Here is a 25,050-nt window from a genome sequence, read left to right on the forward strand (position 1 = left end):
TGGCAATGAAACAGTTCGAGCAGTCAATCATTAGCCTTCCAGGCATGTTAGTTACCCCAGCATGACCAGTGCCACCTCCGCCCGTTCCTCCCGGGAACAGACACCTCAGTAAGATAACCAAGGCCACGTGCGATCGGTCCTTGGTTCGCTGTTTTAGAACTGCTGGCATGGATAAGCCCTGCTTCGTTGCCAGTCCGTCATCGATGGCCTGCTTGCTTTCGCCTTCTATTTTTAACCCAGTGAACCCTGTGTAGGTGATCAAGTCGTCTTGCCATCGATGGCATAGACATGTTAGCATATCTTCTTATCTTTTTGATGTCCAACAAGACCAAGCATATGTCGAAGAAAACAGGAGGTTGTGACGAATAATCCCAGACCCCAGGGTACTAGAAATATATATAGTTACTAAAACCCACGTTTGTTACCTAAAGAGATTCGGCCATTCACAAAAAACCAGTTACTATTCTTTAGTAGCAATATATTACAAATAACATCACTCTATGATACACAACTACATAAATAATTTACATTCACCTACTGATGTAAATCATACTAACCGGAGAATGTCAACTCTACAAATAGACCGTGTACAATTAGCCAAAATGCTAAATACCCACCAACAAATGGCAAGATGGCCGAGCGGTCTAAGGCGTTGGATTCAAGCGAAAGCTTCTACCAGAACACTGGAAATCCCAATACTCCCAGAGTGCGTGGGTTCGAATCCCACTCTTGTCATAATTCTTTTTTACCTTTTTCTTTTTATCCAATACTTATCATTTCCTGGAAGAAGAAAGAATGTACATGTGTTCCAGACTTTTTTTTATCCCGTTCACTGTAGAAAAGTTCCACCTGCCTGTCGCATAGAATCTACTACCGCGGATAGCCTCTCTTATACCTATTGACTGATATACACTTCCTCCACGTACCTTTACATTTCCTGGTCATCCAGATAGAAGGACACCCATGCTTATCATTGCCAACTTCATAAATAGTGATTTAGTGACCTATCATCACCTACTACATCTACTACGCCGCCCAGAGATATCATAAAGATCATGGATCCATTCTGTACATACTGTAGCCGCAACCAATCACACCACCAAATCCAACGTCCCCACAGCAAACCAAACAAAACAAACATACCCTCCGAAAAAAAGAAAAAAAGTAAAAAAAAAAAAAGATATCACCGCTGCATCTGGTAGTATCATACTACAAATCCAACCAACAATCGCATCGCATTCACATTCGTCCTCTAACAAGGACTGTCGCTACCATACCTACTAGGTATAAACAATCCACGAACGACCACACCAATCCCTACCGGTGATAGCAACACTCGAACCGCATCGCATCATCCATCGCAGACGGACGAAGAAATCAAAGATAGTCATGAGCGACATGCAAAAGACTCCCTTTGTGAGGGAGCTCGCGTCAAGCGGTACCAATCCTCACCACCTATTGTTGAAAAACGACAACGCCCAATAACTAACTGAAAAACGAAGACAAACGCATCCGCGACAAAGCCACCGAATCCCTCACCCTCTTCCTCCGCTCCAAAACCGACCTCTCCCTCGTCGAGCTGCTCAAGCTCTGGAAGGGATTATTCTACTGTATGCCCCTCCCCCTCACATTCAAATATATCCATCTATATACAAATACTAATAAAAATGTGAAGGCTTCTACCACTCCGACCGCCCCCTAACGCAACAATCGCTCGCGCGCGCCCTCACCTACAACCTCGTCCCGACCCTCCCGCGCAGCACGCTCCTGCCCTTCCTGCGCGCCTTCTGGATAACCATCGGGCGGGACTTTCACTCGCTGGACCGGTTGCGCTTGGATAAGTACCTGTATCTGATTAGGTGTTTTGTGGGGGTTGCTTTTGAGGTTTTGCTCAAACCTTCTTCTTCTTCCGTGTCAACCAGCGAAAGCGACAAGAAGCGCAAGAGGGCGGACGACGCTGCTGCTGCGTCTAACAAGAAGAGAGGCGGGAAGAAGGGCAAATCCGCCCCTCCCAACGACTCCTCCTCCACCACAAACCAACAAGAAGAAGGCCAATGGTCCACCCTAGAATCATACATCACCCTCATCTCCGACGGCCCCCTCTGCCCGCGCAACTTCGACCCCGACCAAGCCCCCGCCGACGAAGCCAACGACTACGTCCCCATGCCTCACGGCCCCGACGGCCTGCGGTACCATATTCTGGACTTGTGGGTGGATGAGCTGGAGAAGGTTCTTGAGTTCGACAGTGAGGATGAGTCGACGCGGAAACCGAAGGAGGGCGGCCCGCCTGCGGAGCTGCTGCTTAGGCCGATTGAGACGTTGCTGCGCGAGAGCCCGTATAAGCCTGTGAGGGTGCGTGCTGCGGAGGCGTTGGCTGATGAGAGGCTTGTGCAGTGGGGGTGGAAGGAGGCGAAGGTTGAGGAGGATAGTGATGATGGGAGTGAGTGGGGTGGGTTTGAGTAGGGGGGAGTATTATGAAAAAGAAAAGGAAGGACGGTAAAAGTATAATGAAATGAAGATGGATGTTTACTATCAAGACGCTATATACATGACAGTCTAGCTATCCATATCCACAACGCAAAACGAAACAAAATGTAAGAATGTATGCATGCCAGTGCCACTGGGTCTTGCGCCCGGGTATCTCATCAGGTGTGCGACTTGAAACAGTAATGATACAAATCATGGTAGACATGTAGTCGCCAAAGTCAAAACCAAAACCAAAAGCCAATAACAAAATAATAAGGGGAAAAATCTATCTCAAGGCCGAGGCCCGTCCGCCTCGTACAGGTGCCCCGACTTGGACAGCACAGTGCCCAGCCCCTGGTGCACCTCGGCTTGGAATCCCTCGAACGGGATCGACTCGCCGTCCACGCTGATGTAGCCCTCCTTCTCCCGCGGGATCAGTCGGTAGGCCACCACTTTTCGCACGTGCACGTCGGGCATGTCGAAGAAGGTCCCTTCCGGGATGGAGGTCATCATCTTGATGGACGTGGCCCGGCTGACCGTCCCGTCGATGGTGACCACGTCCATCAGCCCGTCGTGCGGCACCGCGGCCGGGAAGAAGCTGGTATCCTTGGACATGATCGCCATGTTCCCCGCGTAGAAATTGCCCATCGTCTCCCCGGGGATGACCTCCCAGTCGCTCGGGAGTTCGTCCTGGACCGTGCCGTACTGCAACTCGGGTAGGCCGCCGGAAGGAACCTCCTCCGGGCGACCGGGCGCCGGGCGGCTGGCGTACTCCCGGTAGTGGTCTTTGATGGTCTTCTTGTCGTCCAGGACCACCTTCATGGCCAGGTCGCACGGGTAGATGGTCCGTCGCATGAGTCGCACGAGGAAGCCGTACGTGAACCGATGCGCCCCCATCCAGCGGATATCATCCGTGCCCAAGTCCGATTCCGCGACGATCCCGAACGATTGCGACAGGAAGGAAAGGGTCCGAGTCTGGCCCTGTGTGAGGGAGACCAAATCTATGGGGGTTTGAACGCCCTTGGCGATCGTCAGGGCGGCGACGGAGACACTCCCCGTGCCATAGAGGTTCCACGACATGGCGTTCCCGGACCCGCACGGCAGCATGGCCACAGCCACCTTGGCGAGGGCCTCCCTCGCGTTCGACTTCTTGGCCAGACCATTGAAGACCTCGTACGGCAATCCATCCCCAGAGCAGCAGACGATCGCATCGTAGGCGTCGACGTCGATATTCTCAGCGATCTCGGTGGCGTGGCCGCGGTGGGTGGTCTCTTCCACATCCAGACGACACCCGGTAGCCGCGAAGACGGGCTCGGCATACTTCTGGTAGTATTTTCCGGCGCCACCCTGTCCGCCAAAGGGATTGATCAGAACCTTGAGGCGACGATGGCGCTGGGCGGCACCGTATGCGAGGTCGAGCAGCTTGGCCACCCACTTTTCGATCTTTGCTTTTTCCTTCTGCGCGACCGGGTAGCGGAGGGTGGCCACGGAAATCTCCGATTTCGGTTGCGGCGCGGCGTATGTGATGGTCAAGTCGGTCGGGGAAAGATCGGCATCGAGGATGTTAAATAGGGCGATGGAGTGGGTCTCTTGGGGTGCTGTGACAGGAAAGGCAGGTTAGTCGCTCCGCATGATCTGGCGAGGAAGGTCATGCATTGTACCTGATAAGGGGAGGAGGCCGCAGCACGTGCGATCGGCTTGGCGCGACGGGCGCTCGTCTGCATAAATGAATTAATGATGGAGACGCGGGGGGAAGAGATAGAGAGAGAGGAGTTGGGACATACCAAGGATGGTGAGGGAGTCGCCGGCCAAGGTGAGAGAGACGGATTGTGCGACCGTGAGGGAGGCATCGTGCGCCAGCAAGTGCTGCTGGGAATCCGGCTGATCCGGATGGGTCAAGGGTGGACGGGAAGCCCCATTGGGAGAAGGTGAAGTCATGGTGCGACGAGAGGGAAAGAGAGCATCATACAGGGTGCGCCAGAGAAGGAAGAGGAGAGGGGTGGAGACGAAGAGGAAAAGAAGGAGAGAGAGAAGGAAGAGAGGCGAGAGAGAGGAGAGAGGAGGAGGAGACGGAAGAATCGGAGGAAGAAGAAGAAGAAAGAAGAAGGACATAACAGGAACAGGAACAGGAAGCAATTCCCGGTTGGAACTAATCAGGCACTAGTTGGTTAGCCTGAGGACAGACTCGCCAGTTGATGGCAGACTTACCAGTTGACGACGATGTGCCTGATGGATAAGGATCATCTAGACAAAATCAGGCGACCATCGTTATTATAAAAGAAAGAGTCGGATCAACACTCCACTTTGCCTCTCCCTCCAGATCTATTTCTGTTGCCTCCGGAACCCCACCCCCTGCCAGGAACCACTTTCTCTATTCTTTGTCATTCTGCAGGATATTCGGCTGGTTGAGGCGATAGGCCGCATGCGGAACAAGCCCATTGTCGGTGGCCAGACCTGAATGGATGCGGAAGGGCGATCTTGTTCGACTCCCCATGCGACAGGTCATCCCCCTATTTTTATCTTTCTATCCCTCAAGTTGGACATAACTGAAGATATCCCTTGGTCAATGAAACCCCTACGAACAAATATTGAATATACTCCCCGATCTATGCAATTGAAAGAATGAAGAGGAACGGCCATGCAGCCAAGGATCATCTGCCGAGGTCGCGCCGCGCGGGGTGGTGGGGCGCCTGACTACGAATCAGATCCACCTGTAGATTACTTCCTGTTATCCAGAAACCTGTCTATTCGATATTCATAATGGAAACAGAAAGTAATAATAAAAAGATAGAAAATAAAGAAATCAGGAAGAAGAATGAATAGAAGAAAAAAAAAAACAATCCTCATCCAGCTCCGCAAAAAAGATCAAACATGTACTCAACAAATTCATCCATCAGAAATAATAAAAAGAAATTGATAATAGGAAACGGTTACAAGATCCCCATCCGAGGAGCTATGAGGGTGTATAATAAGTCAATAAGAGGGTAATCGGTATTCCAACGCTGCACCGTCGACGTCCAGCCTGCCATCTCATGCCGTCTGCGCCTTGAGGCCCTTCAGCGATCCCAGGCTTAATGCCAGTCCCTGCGACCGACTGCGGATTCGGACAAACCCGGTGATCGGTCCCTCGTCCCCTTCCATCTCGATGCTCAGGTTCGCCAAAGCGTCCTCGCCTAGGTCTGGTTAGCGCTACTGTAGATAACAAGACTGGTAAAAAGAAAAGAACATACCAAATACACTCCGGGCATACAGGTTGGCACTCAGGAATCGGCAGTCGCCCTTGAGCGAGGCATCCGGAGTCAGGCACGCCATGTTGGTGCTCTCCATCAGCTGCCGCAGGAACTCCCGCAGATTCTTCGCCTTCGAGTTGATGTTCACCTTGTTCTCCCACTCGAACTCGGTCCACATCGTCCGGAACTGCGTCTCCGTGCAGTGCGCCGGCTGGATGTAGTCCATGATGTCCGCGTGGATGTCGTTGAGGATCACCACGTGCGTCTCCGTCGAGCTGGCCCCGTCGTACACGATGTTTCCGAAGATCACTCCCGTGTCCGTCGACGACACCTTGACTGTAGCCTGCACATTCAAGAAGTCCCGCGGCCCCAGGTTGTGTGTCGCCGGCCGCTCCACCACCTTCAGGTCTCCGAGCGTCGCGAACTCCACCGACAGGTTCTGCAGCGTCTCCAGCGTCTGGTTGACCAGCAGCACGTCCAGAACGATGTCGAACTGGTGCACCGTCACGTACGCCTCCGCGTACACCGCGTCCGAGAAGCCCGTCAGTTGCACCACCCGGCTCAGCTTGGACGACACCGACTCCACCGTCGAGTCGCCGCCCGTCGCCTTGGCCAGGTCCAGCTCGATCTCCTCGGCGCCCTCCACGGCCGACTTCTTCGTGAATTGGCGGATGGGGATCGCGTCGTCGATCTGCACCGCCGTCTTGGCCTTCTCGCTCGCTTCCTTGTCGGCCCGCTTCCGATCCTCCACCTGGACCATGGCCCGGAACGCCGCCCGCGTGTCCTCCAGGAACGACGTCTCCAGCTCCTTCTTCTGCGAGAACTCGGCAAGCGAGCGCACGCAGGTCATGATGCGGTCAACCGAGTCCTCGTCAATAGGCGCCTTGACGAAGTGGGACTGGCCCACGCGGATGATCGAGATCATGATGAGCATCGCCTCGGCGCGCAGGGCGTTGGTCCGCGCCGTATCCTCGGACACCTCGGAGTGGCGCATCACCAATTTGGTCAAGGTCGACGACAGAACGGTGGCCAGGTAGTAGTCGCCGTCCAGGATCAGCTGGCGCAGAGGGGGCTTCTGGGCGGCCTTGACGGCCTCCAGTCGGGCGGCGGCCGCCGACTGGCTGGTCAGAGCGCTTTCCGTGGCATAGGTGCCGTCCGCCAACACCTTGCGGGATCCGGTGGGGGCAGACTGCTTGGCATGGCCGTTGATCTGCTCCTTGAGCGCATTGTCGTCCGGCACCTCGTCGAGGAGCCGCTGCTCAGATGCGAGAATAGGGATCTCGCCCAGGCTCGCCCGGATCTTCTTCCAGGCCTCACGGATATCCTTCTCCTCCAGCGAGTATTCACCTACGACCCACAGAACGCCCCGATATACCTTTCCGGCGCGCACTTCACTCAGGGTCGAGACCAAGCGGTCGACAACGGAGGCCCGCAGGTGGGGGAACTTTTCGACGACTTCCTTGACGAAAGAGATGACGTCGACGGCGGAGTTGTTGTTGAAGTCGGCAATGAAATCCATGAGAAGGTCCACCACGCTGGCGGCGATTTCGGAGAACTTGATGGCGCAGGTGTGGATCGATTGGATGAGAAGCTGGCGGTATTCGCTGTTCTGTAGGCCGAGTCAGCATCATATCATTCCCGATTGGCGTCGACAGGCTCACCTTCTCGTATTGCTCATCCACGGTCTTCGAAAGCTCTTTCTTCAGGAGCATGACGATCTCCTCCACGTTCTTGCTCGAGACCATCTCCAGGGCGATACCCAGGGCTTTCCGGCGGACATCGATGTCCGGGCTGGACAGGACACGGAGGATCTCCATGGTGAGGTCGTCCAAGACGCCCTCGTTGCGGATTCTCAGCTGATCCACTCGGTCCAAAACGATGAGCTTGACGTTGTTGTCGGCCTCCCGAATGCTCAGTTCGATCAATTTCCCAGCAGCGGCCTTCACCGCGACCGGGTTGCTGGTCAGGGCCGTGAGAGAGGTCGCCGCCTCGTAGATCACCGTGCTCGTAGACGCATCGAGGAGATCGAAGATCAATCGCAAGTATTTACCCTACCGAGCGGTCAGCCATGGGACAGAGATCGACTTGCGCTGTAGCGACCTACCTTGTTCTGCGTATTCTGGATCGCATCTTTGCGGATGAATTCCAACTCCACCAGCTGAAGCAGCTCATCGGTATTCGGAATGCTGTCGAACGTAGTAGCCAGATACTCCAGCGCCTTCTGGTGGCTAATGGACATGAGAGCCGCGAAGGCATTTCGCTTGCAGGTACCATCGGTTTCCGTCTCGAGGAATGTCTGGATGAGCTCGGGGGCGTCCGGGATGAGAGACTCCGAGTGGGTGAAGATCGAAGCCACCGCCCACACGGCGTTCTTCCGCACGTAAGAATGGCGGTGTTCCAGACACGAGCGGGCCGACGACAGGAGAGGTTCGATGAGTTCGGGCTCCCGAAGCTTGCACAGGAACCGAAGGGTATTTCCGCGAACATATTCATTGGGGTGTTGGAGGTCGTTGCGAATGCCGTTACTGTGAGACGCAAGGGTCAGCACGGTCTCAGCATTGAGACAAATTGGATCGTTGCTTCTTACCAGACCAGAATCATCTCCTGCTTCAGTTTCCCACTAGCGTCCAGCTTGGGACAGATCTCGTAGTAGAAGTACAGGAGCTTTTTCAGGGGTTTGCTCCGCGATGGCATAACAAAGCGAATGATGTGCATCAGGAGGGCCGGCATCGGATCGCCATTGAGCATGATCGTAATGACCCTCCTCATTGTCTCCAGCTTGGTCTCATCAGTACCCTTCTCCAGCTGCAGCTTCAACTCCGGCAAGGAGGGCTGATCAGCGGTGTTGTCCTGATGGATCAGGCTGTATGCATTTTCCAGATACAACGCCATGATGACCGGTTATCGAAAAGTAATTGGGGGGTGGAGGTGTGACGGAGGGAGCGAAGGTGGGAGGGAGGAGAGCTAGATGGTGGTCGGGTCAGTCCATAAGTCCAAGGTGTCCGATTGTTTTGACCCTTCAGGGGAGGGAGGGAGGGACCAACCGCAGCAACTCTCCTCTGAGATGGTATTTGATGGTTGGGAAGTGTGACTTAAAACAATTGAACTCCCCTCACCAGCCTTGGATTCATGTGCGCAAAGGTAGGCGATTCTCTTGGGGTGGTTGTATAGGGACACTTGGGGGGTTTCTTGATCCAATCTGTCCATTTGCGCGGCGGAGCAAGCTGGCCGGAGTGTGTGGATGACTCAGCCGCCTGGACCATCCCGCCCAACTCGGGCAAAAGCAGCCTCCAGCATCTGCTATAACTTCCCGTGCGAACTGTGCGACTACGTGGGATTGATTTGATTGATTTACTGGTCGCTTGTGGCATCGCTACTCACTCTTCAAGATGACCACTCAAGGAGACCCGTTCTATCTCCGCTACTAGTAAGCTGGATTGGTGTCGCCCGGGTTTCCTCCGCTGCCGCTGACAACCCACCGCAGCTCAGGTCACTCTGGGCGGTTTGGGCATGAGTTTCTAGGTGGGTTTCTTCCCTGGATTCATCACTGTTTTTTTTTTTTTTGGAAGCTAATATCCTTTCTGTCCCTAATAGAATTTGACTTTCGCACTCTCGGCGATGGACGCAGTGCCGCTGTGCGGTATGCGAACAATTCGAATTACCGCAATGACTCCCTGATCCGCAAAGAAAGTGAGTGCTCGACAGACTTCGATCGCCTTGAACTTCACTGATGGATTGCACTTCCAGTGTGCGTGAGCGCGGCTATGATCCAGGAAGTGAAGCGCATCATCAAGGAAAGCGAGATCTTAAAGTATGTGACCTATCCACCGCCCGGAGAGTGGACTCCACATGGATATTGATGCGATGCAGGGAGGACGATTCGAAATGGCCCCAGAAGAACAAGGATGGACGTCAGGAACTGGAGATCCGACTGGGGAATGAGCACATCTCGTTCGAAGTGCGTTGTGTTGACCCTCCTACTTGACTGCCTGCCCTTTCTAACTGCATGTGTTTGGCAGACCGCCAAAATCGGCTCTTTGGTGGACGTGACCGAGTCCGCGGACCCGGAAGGTCTCCGGGTGTTCTACTATCTTGTGCAAGACCTGAAGGCCTTGATCTTTTCGCTTATTTCGCTCCATTTCAAGGTAATGAATGTTGGGATAAGTTGGTCACCCACGTGCTTGCTAACTGTGTTCTTTTTTCTTCAGATCAAACCTATCTAAACTTCAAACCCAATGTGACCTGGAAATGGCATTGGACGGTTTTTGTTATTTATCGAGGGGAGAATACAGGGCGTTATTGATTCCATAATGAGGGTATTGAGAATGGACAGTGATAAGTTCAAACTGTGATGACGCAATGCAAATTGAATAGCCAACTCAATCAAGAGAAAAGAAGCCAAATATAAGTATATATGTATTAAGATCAGACATATTTGAGAAGCAAAGTTGTACGATCCACCATACTGTTTTAGGCTGTGGCTTTCGCTGTTCCGCCTCAGGCGCCCGAATTTGCCTCCCCCGCGCTCGCATGATCCGCCCCGGGTCGACTTAAGCCTGTTTGGGCTTCCATCACTGATTGATTCATCATAGCTCCAGCTTCTCCTTCTTCTTGTCTTCTATCTCATCCTTTTGTTGTGCTTCTTCTTCCTTTACTTCTTCTTCATCCACATTCACGGCCTCCCTCCCTTGTCTCTCTCTGATCGCTTCCTGTATCCGATAACCTTCCTTGCTACTCCGTACACACCCAACAGGTCGATCCGATGTCATTCATTTTCTAAATTCGCCTCAATGCCGACCCCCAGTGACAACACGCTTCGCCTCAATGCTGCTTCGATCGCTGAAGAAATCCGTACCACCTGTCCACCGGAGGTCGAGCGATTACCTGCCTGGAGAGATTCCCCCGACTCGTCAACCGCGGAGAGCGATGTCCCCGAGAATGCTCTCTCCCCCGCCTCGGCGTCCTCCCAGTCCGTGCTGACCCGGTCGGACGATGCCATCGCACCCTCCCAGCCAGATTTGTTGAGAGTGAGGAGTAATACGGTGTCCGGCGCTCCTGCAAAGAGTCTCAGCAAGCCGGATGACGAGCCAGTTGGGGGACGGCTAAGTCCGCCCACGAGGGAGCCGTCGTACCCAGCCAACCCGTCGCCATCAGTCACGGCACCCTCAACGACTTCCCTGTTGAGTTACGAATTCTCCAACATCAGGGTATGTTGGCAGCTTGGGATTTCTCGTTACGCCCTTTGTATCAACTAACTTGAGCGACAGCTTTTGCCTAATTACACATCCTCGTTTTTGCGCCCGGGGAGTAAGTTCACGGGCACGCAACAGTCGGATCGTCAGGTGTACAATGTCGACGTGGAAATCAAGCATGTCGACATGGTCGAGTCCTACCTCTGTGGCTATCTTCGCATCCAAGGTCGGTGATGTCGCCCGGGTTCGATCGATCTACATTCTAACCGAGCGCGTTTTGTTCAGGTCTCACGGAGGATCACCCGACCCTGACAACATTCTTTGAGGGAGAAATCATTGGGAACAAACATACCTTCAAGACCAGGAATGAAGCGTGGGGGGCCACCGAAAAGACCGATATGATTCATTGGGCGCGGTTCCCCGCCTGGCACCCGTTGGCCAAGCAGGCCAAGCGACCGGATTTCACCTACCGGAATTTCGCCCAGCGGGAACACATTTTCATGCGATGGAAGGAGTACTTCCTTGTCCCGGACCATCGGGTGAGGACGATCTCGGGCGCCAGTTTCGAGGGATTTTACTATATCTGCTTCAACCAGGTGGAGGGGACCGTGACTGGGATATACTTTCATGCCAAGAGTGAGAAGTATGTGTCTAACTTTCCTTTGATTATGGATGTTGTGCTAATGAGATATAGGTATCAACAACTGGAGCTTAAACATGTGGAAGACCATGGATGCACGCCAGCGATCGAGTTCCGTTGAACAACATACCATTCCTTACGCGTCAGTCACTCAGCCACCACTACACACATCTTCTTTAGCCTCATTCCGCCTCTACCTCGTCGTTCTCCACTCCCATTTGGCCCCGAGTTTCCGGCTGCGACGTCTACTTCCACGATGCTTCCAAGACAGTTGTCTCGTTCTGTCAGCTCCTGGGAAGCAACCTTCTTCCACCCTATACCGTAACGCTTTATGATGGTGCTCTTCTTTGAAATGGCGTATCTATTGGACAAACAGGTTTTGATCATTGACTCTGCATGTTCAGTGTATCCAGATTTTCCCCTCTCTCTTCTCTTTTTTTTTTTTTTTTTTCTCTTCTCATTTCGTTCTTCCCTTTCTCGTTTGCTTTTTTTTCATACGTATGGAGCGATATTCGAATTATTCCGGTGGCGATAAGGACATCTTTTTCTTTCCCTCTCTTCCACTTTATCTATATCTCTGTTCTACTTTAATTGGGTCGTTTGGGCATGACGAATGCAATGATTTGGTAGCCATAGCGTCTGACTGCCGCCGCGTATTCTCGAAACATACCCTGAGAGAATACTGCGGCATTTGAGAAATACACATTTTCCCCCCTCCACAAGACATTGCAGACTATCAGATTCGATAGACTCGTTCTTAGTAGAAGCGATATCTCGAATCCATCCTATACATAAACATAGAATTAGCCTAACCGGTCCCATGGATGATCACACCCGCTCTCTCCTTCTCCCACGTGGGACCCTGCCTAGACAATGATAATTTGTCTGATTTATCTATCACACACTGGTCCTGACTTCCTCCTGAATGTCGCGTCTCATGTTGATTAATGTGATTTGATTTACTTGATGAACAATCTCGGAGGATTGATTATTATACGGAGTAGTGAGTGAATAATGTATAATATCTATATCTTCATTATCGACTATAGTAGCTTTCTCTCTCGAGCAAGCACGGGCAAGCCCTATTGAAGACCGAATCAGGGATGAAAAGAAGAGGAAACAAGCCACAACCGGCCATCGATACATAAAGTAGACACCGACTATGCGTGAAGAATGGGATCGATTGTAGACCGTAGCATGATATGATTGAAACAAGAGTAGTATTGATTGGGAGGGGTATCAAATGCAGTCAATCCTTTGGGAAAGGTAGGGTAGTCATGAGTGATCGCAATAAAGGAAAAAAAACAATAACTAAGAAAAAGGGGAGGAAAGGGGAAAGACAAAAGAAAGAAAGAGACGAAGACAAGCCAGACAAAGGGATAAATACACAACTCTTGGTTGAAAACAAATGACAGGCTTTTCTAGGAAAACAGTCTTTCCATGCGTATAGCCGGGAATACAAGCTCGTCGGCTTCCCCTCAAGATAGAGAGAGAGGGCAGATTGGAGAGGCCATGATGCGACAATAACCTCATCCGGTAACAGAACCATAGCTGGAATTCTGTCGGCTCCCGCTGCTCACACTGCCGCTGCTATTATCACTCCCAGGAGTGGTGGGATCGAGCACGACTTGGGTGCGAATGGAGACGATCCATTCGTGCTGAAGTAGCTCCGCGGCAGTCGGCCGCTTCAGGGGATCGCACTCGAAACAGCGACGGAGGAAGTCGATGCCCGTATCGCCGAGCTGGTCGCGGCCCGGCAACGCAGGTTGGCTCCCCTGGGCGATGTTGTACATGATCGCCCATTCGTTATCCAGCGTCGACCAGGGTCGTCGGCCAGTGGCCATTTCCAGGATCACACATCCCAGGGACCAGATGTCCACGGCGCCTTGGCGGTGGATCAAGTTCGATGAATCGCCGCGGATGACTTCCGGAGACATGTACATCGGAGTTCCGGTCATGGTCTTTTGATTCTTGCCCCGCGCGTTGTCCTTGGGCACGATGGCCTCCTTGTTGCTGGGACTGGAGAAGGTATCCATAGGGAGCACGGACCGCCCTTGACGCGCGATGATCTTTGCAGCGCCGAAGTCGACGTACTTAATGATGCCGTTGTGATCGAGCAGGATGTTCTCCGGCTTGATATCGCGGTGCACAATGCCGGCTTGGTGCAAGTACGCCAGTCCTTCCAGCAGCTGAAGGGCGTATACTTGGATGACGGTTTCGTCCTCTACACGCCCGTGCTCGAGGAGACTCGCGAGCGATCCTCCCGAGCAATATTCCATGAAGATGTACACCTTGTCGCGGTGCACTTCAATCCCGTGGTATGAGACGATGTTCGGATGGTCCAACACTTCCAGCACGCCCATCTCGTCCCGGATCTGCTGGGCGATCTTGGGAATCAATTGAGGGTCTTGAAGACGGATTTCTTTGACAGCCATGAGGTAATTGCTGTCCAGGTTAATGGCAGCGTAGACCGAGCCGAACGTCCCGCCTCCGATGAACTGCCCTTGTTGCCAACGTAGGGTGACATTTGTCGCTGACGCCGATAGCACAGTGAGAGACCGGTCGGCCTCGTTGGAACTCTCCAACACCTTGCCTAGTGCCTGGCGTTTGGCGTCTTCTTCGACTCTCTGGTCTTCAATGCTGGTCAAGTGGGCAAGGCGCTGCTCACGAACGAGCTTCGAAGCCTCCTCGTCAGTCAGAATCCGGCCAGCACCGATCTTCCTTGACCCAGCTCGCTCTTCCATTCGCTGTTTCTCCGCCTGGGCAGCGCGGGATGACCGCGCACCCATGATATCGAAGTGCGATATCAGCAGTGACATGCACCCGGCGACCTTTTGCCTGAGGTACTCAAATTGGCTGTCATGCATGGAGATAAGGTGCCGGCTTGAGGTGATCGCCATGGCAAACTCGAGAGCGGACACGGCCCACTTGAAGGTCTTCCGATCGGCGGCGTCACAATCATCGCAAACGAACGATACCCACTCCAACGACAGGTCCACAAGCCTCGCGCTGTTCATCGCGCGCCGATTCGGATCAACGTTGGCGGATCGTTTACCGAACTCTGTAGCAAAAGCGTAGCAGGCCTGGATGAGATCGTGGTTCTCCACGCATTTCTCTATCAGTTGTTCCCGGATGAACGCAACGCTATCCATGATGGTCATGGAAAGCTTGAACGAGATTTTGTTGATCTTGTTGAGCTCCACATTGACCCGTCCAAGATTGGCGCGCTGTTCGATGGCCATGTCCAGGTGGACGCCCGTCAACTGGGAAAATTCGAGCCGGGCATTCGACAGGCGCTGCTGGGTTCCCTCAACAACTAGACGGAGTTTCCCAAGCCGCAGGTCCGTGGGTTGTTCTAAGATGTCCACCAACATTTCCTTGCCAGCCCAAGACAGGGGTTTCTCGGGACGGACTACAAGGATGTACGGCACATGGGGCGAATCCTTTGGGGTATCTTCCTCCCTGAAGTGAGTGCCCAGGATCGCTTGAATCTCCGCGTGGCGGTCCCACAGGGCGTGGTGTCCAAAGAGATAGACACCCTTTTGTCCGACCGACTTGTTGGACTTGATAAGGAAATGATCAGAAATCAGAAGCGACTCGAAGAATTCATACGCAATCTCAGCCGGCAGATTATACTCCGTGGCATTTTCAAACAGCTGACGAAGGAACCGGGCGAATCGATAGAGCTTTCGCTGCCGGATCCGGGTCGAATCCAGGACGCTCTTGTACCTTTTGTCCATGTCGGCTGGATCTTCAGTCGGGCGCGTGGCTAGTTCGCGCTCAAAGTGGATCATCAGACGTTGAATTGATTTCGCAGTCAGGGCACTGGTCGCCGTTAGTCATGGATCGAACTGCGGTAGGTTAAGATGTACGTACCTAAACTGTTCGGCCACTTCAATGTCACCACCCTCAAGCTGACGCCCGATTTCGTTGGAGAATTCCCAGTCTTGCTCCAGAATTTCTGCCTCTTTGAACGTGTTCTTGTTGGCATTCAGTTTCCAATTCAGAAGCCGGAAATAGTACTTCATGGCATCCAGCACCACTGAATCGAAATTCTCGTCGATGCAAGGAGGCAGATCCCAGCCCGGCTCCGGTTTGGCGATATCGAGATAGCGCTGCTTGATTTCCACTGCAACTCGCATCAAGATTTGGAATTGCGAGATCATTTGGTCCACCAAGATGGGAGACTGCTGTGCCGGATCTCTCATGTTCTTTGCGTAGGATAACCGTACCCGAATGATCTCCTGGATGAGACGCGAAGGGAAATTGATGAGAGTCAGGAGCTCTTCGATATAGGGGGGTAGGTGGCGTCTGGCGAAAGACTCGGCATTATCAATCAATGTGTTTTTTGCTTTCCGGATTACCTCGCCAATGCCGTACAGCATGTTGTGTTCTCCCTGGAGCGTCTTCAGCCCATCTTCCTTCATGATGCGGTCCAGAAACGAGGAGTCGTCACTCAAGTCACTGTTGGCCGGCTTGACCCGCGGCTTGCTGAAATCCAACTCGGCGTTTCCAACCCATTTCTGCAAGATGGAGAGCTCGGTATTGATGAGGATGGTGGTATTGTGCCACGCAAAGATCGCGTCACGGCTAGAGCAGTATTCCTCCGAAGCCACGCGGGGGTGCGCAGTTTCTAGTTCGCTATGCGTGGGATACAACCGCTCGCACCTCTCAATGTGCTCGACAAAGTCCTCCACCTGCTTGATTGGGGACTTGCCAATCTCTGTCTCCCCCTTGATTTGAAACTTGATGATGTCCTCGACGGTAGCACCCAAGGCACCCCGGGCCTCCTCGATGATTTTCCGCTGCATGGCGACACTTCGCCCGCAGGTCCTCGCTCTGACGCCCAGCCATATCTCATTGTTTTGAGCCGCCGACCGTTTCGTTTCCGTGGTTCCGATGAGCCGCTGCTTTTCCTGCTTCACCACATCGCCCTTCAGGACCGAGGCCAACATCGAATGCCACTCCAGCCGTTCCTGGTTCTTCGGGTTCTTCAGTTCATCGAAACTGGGCTGGTTGTCGTCCGAGAGAAACAACTGGGTGTCCGGGTCGTAGGTGTCATCGTCGAAGGGGACCTCGGAGGAGGGGGAAGGTTCCTCCAAATCCGAATCGGCCATGGCCGCGGCGTTCATATTCTGGGCATCTTCAAACCGACCGTACCAAGCCTGGGGGTCCGCGCGAATTCGCTGAACGTAGGCTTTCTCCTGGGCGCGGTATTGGGCGTTGGGGTCTCGTCTCGCATTTCGCTTCACGGAGGACGACCTCTGACTCGGACGGTCATTCTGTAGGTTGATGAACTGGGGAGGGCGCCGCTGGGGGGCATATGTGTTGGAGGGGGTTCTAGCAGGACCGGACGGGCGCTGTAGCCTTAGGTCACGCTCCGATACCGCGTGCCCATCGGGGAGTGGGATCTTCTCCAGAGCAGCGGCACCAAGGCTGGAGCCACGAGGCCGAGAAGAGGTGGTACTGCTCCACGATGGGATGGCACTGGCGGCCGACGGGGGAGGAGAGGAAGTTATGGTGGACGTCGGGGTGTGGACAGCGCCATCAAAACTGTCGGTGAAGCTCGAGGTGCTCCTCACATACGGTTGTTGCACGAGATCGTCGGACGACCCCGAGCCATCGGAGTCGTTGTTATTCATATCGGGATGCTCCATTACTGGAAAATCAACATCTTGTTGAGGGTCCATTTCGCATGTTGATTCGGGCGGTTGATGACAGAACCTGTATGAGATAGGGGCGTGTGAGGGGTGCTGTCAAGCAAGCTTTGCCGTTGGTCAACGCGTCCCGGGGGGTGATTGGGGGGGTTTGTGAAGAGGCGGAGGCGGCGGCGGCGGCTTGGGAGCTCAGTGGACTCCCGGTTGACTTGGCCGATCGAAACGAACTAGTAAGGATTGGTGGAACCTGTTCGGGGGACCACCGCGGCCACCTTGAGATCGGTAGTTTTTATTTATCAAACGATGGAGTCAACTGATGATCCATGCAATTTGGAAGGGAAAACCCAGCGACAATAGAGGACGAAGAAATAAATGAAGGCGAATGGGAGGTTCGTCGTCGTTCTTGAGGATTGATGGATTGATGGAGTTGGAGAGGATGAATCAGCTTCCTGCCGCTCCGTCGCTGACTAAGCGACTTTTTGGATTCTCAGTTCACCACCTGGAACAGAAATCATACTGGAATCAATCCGGAATACTCCGTAGTTTGAATCTATTTCTAATTGTTCTTCCAAACGTTACTCTGACAAGCATGGCAAAACATAAGTGGGAAGCCATGGATTCTCTTAGTGTATTGGACTCTTCGGAATCCTACTACACCCTGAGAAGGAGATGTACTAGGTATCAAGCCAGAACTAATGACATTTATCATGACCTTCAACAGGAAAGAAGTGAAGAGACAACCGAGACAAGCTCAACGCGTCGGCTGAGATAGCTAGGGCGGTTGTTAAGATGGATGTTGCCTTATAAGTAGAGAAATCTCAAGATCCCCGCTATATCAACATGCTTCGGGCGTCTGATTATCCTTCTATCATAGTGCTGCAGGTCTGAGTCGCCAATTGAAGAGGATCATTGGATTTTATTGTACAATACAACTCGTCAGAAAGACCAGAAAGATCCAATCTAGAGCACCCACTAGGTCAACCTTCAACAGTGACAATTTCGAGAGTCAAATATGGCCTACTACACAGTATAAGTCCACCTACACTTTCTAGAAGATAGGTCAACCATCCTATTTTATAGAAGTATCTAGCCTCCACACTACTGCATCACTATCATCCTACCTAATACAGTCATCATGCCACAAAGATCGAAAGAACAAGGCAATGTGTGCCAGGCGGAGAAGGTTGCGGATCAGTGGGACCGAACGCTCTCGCACTAGCGGGTGCAGCGGGTCAGGAAGGACCAGGGGTTCGTGCGTGTCCTCCTGGAGTAACATCATGGGGCAGTAAAGCTGACATGATGAACAGTGAAGTGGTCAAGTAGAAGTTTACATCACTGTACGTGACTTCTTGGTTCAAGCTTGGGGTTCGTTTTTCGTGCCGCAGTGCCAGGTTTGAGAGAATTGGAGATACCGGCTGAAAACTATTCTGGACTGATTCCACAACTGCAGATGAGTTGTTATTCTTCGAAGGCATTCTATATACTAAGTACCTAGGTACCTAGATATGTTCAGGAGCAGTTATGGTAGGAGAGGATGTCTCTCCAAGGATCTTACCTCAGGGGGTACTTCTGCCCACGATGATAGCGGTGCCAAGTCCGCTAAATCCGAGTCAGTCGGGATGCCGAACATGAATGTCGTCCTGGCCAATTGAATTATCCCAGCTTATCTGCCTCGTCTTCTCCATCTATACTGGGGGGGATTTGGTTATCTCACCCACTGTCACTGTCCCTGACATACCTCCCGCGCGATACCTACATGATACTACCTCTTGTTTGGCGCATCCCGTCACACATCCCCTATTCCCCGTCCATCATTTGTTGATCCTCTGGCGCAGATCTTGGAGTTCATTGTTTGAATCCAAGCGGAGAAGCTACCTGAAACTCCAGTGACTGCAGTGATCCTCACTCCTGACAATGGTCAATCAGTTGATGTGGCATGGAAATACAAATCGGTGACTAAATATAGAGTCGCTATCGTCGTAACAATGGAATGCCACAGTCGGATGGGACTCAGACATGAGACTTTGATAAGCCACCAGGGCCAGTGCTGATTGGCCATTAGTGTCCCTGATAACGGTTGATACCGCGCTGTGATATATCAAACTCGATGGAGTGGCCGTGTCAATCTATTTACCTCCACTGACCCTCCGCGTTGGCTTGGCCTTCATCCTCCGGGCCATTTCCTTCCAACCCCAGCGTACGGAGGACAAGCAAACGGACCAAAGAGAGGGCGTTCATGCGAACTTTATTCCGTGCCCAGTCGGGTCCAGTGGTTAAGATCATCGCCTGCAATCCTAACCCAAGACTGACAGATAAGGGCTCAGCCTTTTGGGCATACGATTCGTCATTGGATATATGAAGTACCTGCATATCAACATAGGTACGACGCCCTAATGGTCCGCGGACTTATTGCATAGAGGAGGCTAGGTGATTGGCACCTGAGCCGGTTATCTACAGCCACTCCCCATGGGCCTTGATCTGACCGTGGTTCATTTCCATTAATTCATAGATTCAAATCAAATAGATATCTAAATCTCACACGATCATGGGCTCCCCTCAAGCTTGTTGTGGGATCTAGGCACTTTACTCACATGCCTTAGGGAATGACCTAGCTAGGACTGGTCAATCGTCTCCCGGTATCTATGATTTGCTTTGCGCTTATCCTGTCTAACGAGTGTCATAGTGCGGACCAGATTCGTGGGTTCAGGGATGACTGGTGGTCTCTTATCAGGAATATTATTTATCAGAAGTGTCTTGCCCAGTGATCACCATCTCCCTGGTGTCTCTTCCCTCCTCTTTCTCTCTTCCTTTGCACTTCCTAGATCTCCCTGTAAATTTTCCAGGCTAGACCCTGTAAGTCGTCGGTAGCCAGGCGAGACGTTCATCGTGGTTTGTCGGAGCCGTGTTTCAACTCCATTGTGGTCGCTTTTTTCCTCCATCCCAAACAGCACTACATTTCATCATGGCGGACAGTCCGGTGCCCTACAAGGGGGCAGCCGATGGCACGGGCGGCGACTCGTTGCACGAGGACCTCAACATCTACTACAATGTAAGTCCTCCATGACAACCTGTACGATCTGACATCAGAATAACTAACACTCCCCAGTCAGGCGACATAGCATGGGTCATCGTGTCGACAGCTCTAGTGCTGCTCATGATCCCAGGCGTCGGGTACGGCTTCACCAGCACCAGCCCTTCCATGTACAACACTGACAAGACCACCCAGATTCTTCTATTCCGGCCTCGCACGACGAAAGTCCGCCTTATCCCTCCTATGGCTCTCCATCATGTCCGCAGGAATGGTATCCTTCCAATGGTTCTTCTGGGGCTACTCGCTCGCCTTCTCCCACACAGCCGGGAAATACATCGGCAACCTAGACAACTTCGGCTTCAAGGGCGTGCTCGCCGCCCCGTCCGTCGGCAGCGACAAGGTCCCCGACCTCCTCTTCGCAGTCTTCCAAGGCATGTTCGCCGCAATTACGTGAGTCACATAACCCCCCCCTCCTTGAACCTTCCATCTCTTCCCAGACACCCCAAAACTAACAAACCCCAAGCGTAGCCCTCGGCGTCGGCGCCGTCGCCGAACGCGGCCGCATGCTCCCCTGCATGGTCTTCATCTTCATCTGGTCAACAATCATCTACGACCCGCTCGCCTGCTGGACCTGGAACTCCTCCGGCTGGGTCTACCAGCTCGGCGGGCTCGACTTCGCCGGCGGGACACCCGTGCATATCGCCTCCGGCGCAACCGCACTCGCATACTCCCTCATGCTCGGCAAACGCCGCGGCCACGGCACCCACGAGCTCAACTACCGCCCTCACAACGTCACGCACGTCGTTATCGGCACTGTCTTCCTCTGGGTGGGCTGGTTCGGGTTCAACGCGGGCTCGGCCCTCAGCGCGAACCTGCGTGCTGTCATGGCTGCTGTCGTTACGAACCTCTCGGCTGCCGTGGGCGGCGTTACCTGGTGTCTTTTGGATTATAGGCTCGAGCGCAAGTGGTCGACAGTGGGGTTCTGCTCTGGTGTGATTTCGGGTCTCGTCGCTATCACTCCTGGGTCGGGTTTCGTTACGCCTTGGGCGGCGTTTATCTTTGGTGTCGTCGGCGCGGCAGCTTGCAACTACGCTACTAAGCTGAAGTATCTTCTTCACATTGACGATGCGTTGGATATCTTCGCCGTACACGGCGTGGGGGGCGTCGTGGGGAACCTTCTGACTGGTCTTTTCGCCGCGTAAGTCATCCTCTTTTTTCCCTCTTTCTAATACCTCCCCCCCCCTCAACCCCAAGAGAGAAAAAGAAACAAACAACTAACACCCGAAAAGTGACTACATAGCCCACCTAGACGGCACCACCGAAATCGACGGCGGCTGGCTCAACCAAAACTACATCCAACTCGGCTACCAACTCGCCGACTCCGTCTCGGGCCTCGCCTACGCCTTCTTCGGCAGCTGCATCATCCTCTTCCTCATCAATCTCGTCCCGGGATTGAGTCTCCGTGCGCCTGAGGACGACGAAATCATGGGCATGGATGATGTTGAGATTGGGGAGTTTGCTGTATGTCCCCCTACCCTCTTCCTTTCCTCACACAATATTCCAATCTAGAAAGAAGTGGAACGTGGGAAGAAACGAAACTAATATAATCATGAATAGTACGACTACGTCGAACTCACCCGCGACGTCATCAGTCCCTCGCCGAGCGAAAACGGAGACGGCTCATCCACGAAGCGGTCTATGTCTATCCCTCAGACGGGGATAGCCACCGATGGTGGTGTCGATGAGGCGAAGGCTTGATTGGCCTCATTCATTCATTTCTTGCCTTGGCCTGGCCTGACCTGACCTGGCTACTACTAGGTAGTTTATCTACTATTCATTTTATTCTTTTTTATATTATTGGAATTATATACCCTTGCCTGGAGAGGGTAAACAAACAGAAGGGAAGAGGCGTCTACCTTCTGACTTTACTTTGTTGGTACTTACTTTATCCGATTTTGATCTTTCTCATACCCTTTTGTCCTCTTTTTTTCTGTTTGATAATGGGTTGGATGTTATTGTGTATACTTTTATCATATAATAGTTACTTACCAAGTATATACCTAATTGATCTCCTTTCTTTTCACATCTTGTTTTTGATATTGGTTGGTGGTGATATCAGTGGTCAATCATCTCTAATAGGGTTACCGCATGTATAGACAGTCTCAAGTGTTTAGGCTGGATAGCACTCATGATAGCCTGGTTGATTTGAACCCACTACACGACCACTACGAGACAAGATACAAGAGACTAGTCTCTGATTGCTTTTAAACTATGTGCTACTGGTCAAGTTTCAGGCTCCGTTCGGCCTAAGAAAGTAAAAACAGGAAAGAAATTAAGAGCGCTCCGATAAAACAAGTCCATGACGCCGACCGGATGGCCCAGCCAGACTCATAGAGAACGAGGGCTTATCAAGGGTATTACTGCGAGCAGATCTCAATTTGCGTCACGATCGGTCGGGGCGGATTTATTCCTCAACCTCAAGGGGCTCCTCCTCGCCGCTGTCAAGCTGTTAGTCTTATTGATCAATGGGTGTGATAAGGGTGATAACTTACTAGTCCTCCTCACCCTCGGAGATGGAGGCATCCTGGTACTGCTGGTACTCGGAAACCAGATCGTTCATGTTGCTCTCAGCCTCAGTGAACTCCATCTCGTCCATACCCTCACCAGTGTACCAATGCAAGAAAGCCTTGCGACGGAACATCGCAGAGAACTGGTCACCGACACGCTTGAAGAGCTCCTGGATGGAGGTGGAGTTGCCGATGAAGGTGGAGGACATCTTGAGGCCGCGGGGGGGAATGGAGCACAGGGCGGTCTGGATGTTGTTGGGGATCCACTCGACGAAGTAGGTCTGGTTCTTGCTCTGGATGTTGCGCATCTGGTCCTCGACCTCCTTCATGGAGACCTTACCGCGGCTAGAGAAGGGGTCAGCATGGGGATCCTATCGTTGTGGACGAATCGAGGGAAACATACAAGATGGCGGAGCAGGTCAGGTAGCGGCCGTTGCGGAAGTCAGAAGCAGCCATCATGTTCTTGGGGTCGAACATCTGCTGGGTCAACTCGGGGACGGAGACGGCACGGAAAGAGTGGGCGCCACGGCTGGTCAGAGGCGCGAAGCCGACCATGAAGAAATGCAGACGAGGGAAGGGAACCATGTTGACAGCCAGCTTGCGGAGATCGGAGTTGAGCTGGCCGGGGAAACGGAGACAGGTGGTGACACCGGACATGACGGCGGAGACCAGGTGGTTCAGGTCACCGTACGAGGGGTTGGAGAGCTTCAGGGTACGCATGCAGATGTCGTACAGAGCCTAGATACCAGTTAGTGTGACTGGGGTTCGATCCAACTTTTCATATAATCCAAATCCACCACATACCTCGTTGTCGATACAGAAGGTCTCGTCGGAGTGCTCGACCAGCTGGTGGACGGACAGGGTGGCGTTGTAAGGCTCAACAACGGTGTCGGAGACCTTGGGGGAGGGCACGACGGAGAAGGTGGCCATCATGCGGTCGGGGAACTCCTCACGGATCTTGGAGATCAGGAGCGTACCCATACCGGCACCGGTACCACCACCCAGGGAGTGGGTGATCTGGAAACCCTGGAGGCAGTCACAGGCCTCGGCCTCACGACGGACGACGTCGATGACATTGTCGACCAGCTCGGCACCCTCGGTGTAATGACCCTTGGCCCAGTTGTTACCAGCACCGGACTGGCCGAAGACGAAGTTGTCGGGGCGGAACAGCTGGCCGAAAGGACCGGCACGGACGGCGTCCATGGTACCGGGCTCCAAATCGACGAGGACGGCACGGGGAACATACTTGTTGCCGCTAGCCTGAGGAAGGAATTAGGGATCTGCCGTGTATTTTCAGAGCAGACGATCGCGAGTACGAACCTCGTTGAAGTAGACGTTCATGCGCTCCAGCTGGAGGTCGGAGGTGCCATTGTACCTATTCTTAGCGTTAGACGGACCGACATCCCCTTTTCCAAGCGCTCTCCCATTCCCGAAGAGGGTATATCCGTGGGCGTCAAGGCAATACTTACACACCGGAGCCATCAAGGCCGTGCTCGCCGGAGATGGTTTGCCTGCATTGTTGTCAGCGAATCAATGTTATCCAAGAGAGACCTGATTGGCAGCGACATGACGGAGTCCCTCATTCCATGTGACCCCGCCATGCCTGTCCTGCACTCTGTCCAAACATACCAGAAAGCGGCACCAATTTGGTTACCCTATGATCACCCAACCCCAAATTTAGCCCGATGTGTTCCTAACCAACCAGATCCGCAACACCCCGCAAGCAATTCATAAAACACGTCGTCGCACTTACACACTGGCCGGTTTGCAGGTGAACCTATATGACGGAGGTAACATTAGCAACGCTGTGTGGTCAATAGGAACCGGTGGGGTCTCCATCAGGGGGGTAAAGTTTCCCGGGACGCGTTTCCACGAGGGAGGGGAAAGAAAACAACATACAATCTCACGCATTTTGGCGAAGTGGAAGGGGTATTAATCGAATAAAATTATGTGGAAGGAAGAGGAAAGAAAAAGAAGAAGAAGGGGGAGTAATGAAGAGAGAAGTGGGACGAGGAATGTCGATGTGAGGGGAGGGAGATGGGAAAGAAAGGAGAGGAAGAGAGAGAGAGAGAAAGAGGAAGGAGACGGAACTAGTGAGTTCAAGTTTGTTGGGGGGGGGGGAAAGAGGAGCCTGAGGAGACTTTGAGCGGTGAAGGGGCCGAGCGACTTGTTCGTTCGTTGTGTGTGGATTGTGGGTGTCAAAAGGGATCAACAGTCAGGCAGGAGAAATGCAGAGATGTAAATAGCACTAGACCCGCTTGGGTTTA

The 25,050-nt window shown here is 52.8% G+C and overlaps 8 protein-coding genes and 1 non-coding gene across 9 annotated transcripts; 5 read left to right on the top strand and 4 right to left on the bottom strand.

The window, feature by feature from the left end:
- The first annotated feature begins 625 nt into the window (after window positions 1-625).
- On the top strand, window positions 626-735 carry P168DRAFT_t14. Its single transcript has one exon. It is a non-coding gene; the product is annotated as a tRNA-Leu (tRNA).
- Window positions 736-1,214: 479 nt separating this feature from the next.
- Window positions 1,215-2,463, top strand: P168DRAFT_324060 (ribosomal RNA processing 1 family protein; the record flags this gene model as incomplete). Its single annotated transcript, XM_024840776.1, has 3 exons — window positions 1,215-1,438; window positions 1,503-1,610; window positions 1,676-2,463. The coding sequence occupies exons 1-3, from the start codon at window positions 1,390-1,392 to the stop codon at window positions 2,461-2,463; spliced, it is 945 nt and encodes a 314-aa protein (XP_024697619.1). The 5' UTR covers window positions 1,215-1,389.
- Window positions 2,464-2,519: 56 nt separating this feature from the next.
- On the bottom strand, window positions 2,520-4,685 carry P168DRAFT_287092 (putative sphingosine kinase (SphK)). Its single transcript, XM_024836502.1, has 3 exons — window positions 4,251-4,685; window positions 4,128-4,184; window positions 2,520-4,064 (listed from the first exon to the last, which is right to left on the bottom strand). The coding sequence occupies exons 1-3, from the start codon at window positions 4,576-4,578 to the stop codon at window positions 2,758-2,760; spliced, it is 1,692 nt and encodes a 563-aa protein (XP_024697620.1). The 5' UTR covers window positions 4,579-4,685; the 3' UTR covers window positions 2,520-2,757.
- A 530-nt stretch (window positions 4,686-5,215) lies between these two features.
- P168DRAFT_263404 (coatomer subunit beta) lies at window positions 5,216-8,866 on the bottom strand. The gene is made up of 6 exons (XM_024834798.1): window positions 8,741-8,866; window positions 8,284-8,660; window positions 7,801-8,221; window positions 7,358-7,747; window positions 5,697-7,305; window positions 5,216-5,639 (listed from the first exon to the last, which is right to left on the bottom strand). Exons 2-6 carry the CDS (start codon window positions 8,586-8,588, stop codon window positions 5,497-5,499), a joined length of 2,868 nt encoding a protein of 955 aa, XP_024697621.1. The 5' UTR covers window positions 8,589-8,660; window positions 8,741-8,866; the 3' UTR covers window positions 5,216-5,496.
- A 150-nt stretch (window positions 8,867-9,016) lies between these two features.
- On the top strand, window positions 9,017-10,091 carry P168DRAFT_324063 (mago nashi family protein). Its single transcript, XM_024840777.1, has 7 exons — window positions 9,017-9,123; window positions 9,181-9,218; window positions 9,291-9,386; window positions 9,444-9,507; window positions 9,567-9,654; window positions 9,716-9,841; window positions 9,905-10,091. The coding sequence occupies exons 1-7, from the start codon at window positions 9,086-9,088 to the stop codon at window positions 9,917-9,919; spliced, it is 465 nt and encodes a 154-aa protein (XP_024697622.1). The 5' UTR covers window positions 9,017-9,085; the 3' UTR covers window positions 9,920-10,091.
- A 203-nt stretch (window positions 10,092-10,294) lies between these two features.
- P168DRAFT_301617 (vacuolar import and degradation protein) lies at window positions 10,295-11,972 on the top strand. The gene is made up of 4 exons (XM_024838549.1): window positions 10,295-10,903; window positions 10,964-11,114; window positions 11,174-11,531; window positions 11,583-11,972. The coding sequence occupies exons 1-4, from the start codon at window positions 10,487-10,489 to the stop codon at window positions 11,647-11,649; spliced, it is 993 nt and encodes a 330-aa protein (XP_024697623.1). The 5' UTR covers window positions 10,295-10,486; the 3' UTR covers window positions 11,650-11,972.
- A 624-nt stretch (window positions 11,973-12,596) lies between these two features.
- sskB (putative MAP kinase kinase kinase SskB) lies at window positions 12,597-17,223 on the bottom strand. The gene is made up of 2 exons (XM_024839230.1): window positions 15,405-17,223; window positions 12,597-15,353 (listed from the first exon to the last, which is right to left on the bottom strand). The coding sequence occupies exons 1-2, from the start codon at window positions 17,216-17,218 to the stop codon at window positions 13,058-13,060; spliced, it is 4,110 nt and encodes a 1,369-aa protein (XP_024697624.1). The 5' UTR covers window positions 17,219-17,223; the 3' UTR covers window positions 12,597-13,057.
- A 2,724-nt stretch (window positions 17,224-19,947) lies between these two features.
- On the top strand, window positions 19,948-22,095 carry P168DRAFT_29320 (ammonium permease MEP2). The gene is made up of 6 exons (XM_024837758.1): window positions 19,948-20,234; window positions 20,292-20,356; window positions 20,412-20,666; window positions 20,740-21,414; window positions 21,506-21,737; window positions 21,834-22,095. The coding sequence occupies exons 1-6, from the start codon at window positions 20,148-20,150 to the stop codon at window positions 21,972-21,974; spliced, it is 1,455 nt and encodes a 484-aa protein (XP_024697625.1). The 5' UTR covers window positions 19,948-20,147; the 3' UTR covers window positions 21,975-22,095.
- A 359-nt stretch (window positions 22,096-22,454) lies between these two features.
- P168DRAFT_287097 (tubulin beta chain) lies at window positions 22,455-24,935 on the bottom strand. Its single transcript, XM_024836503.1, has 9 exons — window positions 24,683-24,935; window positions 24,537-24,560; window positions 24,413-24,438; window positions 24,253-24,294; window positions 24,104-24,158; window positions 23,588-24,043; window positions 23,187-23,521; window positions 22,769-23,128; window positions 22,455-22,714 (listed from the first exon to the last, which is right to left on the bottom strand). The coding sequence occupies exons 1-9, from the start codon at window positions 24,692-24,694 to the stop codon at window positions 22,681-22,683; spliced, it is 1,344 nt and encodes a 447-aa protein (XP_024697626.1). The 5' UTR covers window positions 24,695-24,935; the 3' UTR covers window positions 22,455-22,680.
- Window positions 24,936-25,050: the final 115 nt, after the last annotated feature.

This window comes from Aspergillus campestris, assembly GCF_002847485.1.
Source record: "Aspergillus campestris IBT 28561 chromosome Unknown P168scaffold_1, whole genome shotgun sequence".
NCBI lineage: Eukaryota > Fungi > Ascomycota > Eurotiomycetes > Eurotiales > Aspergillaceae > Aspergillus > Aspergillus campestris.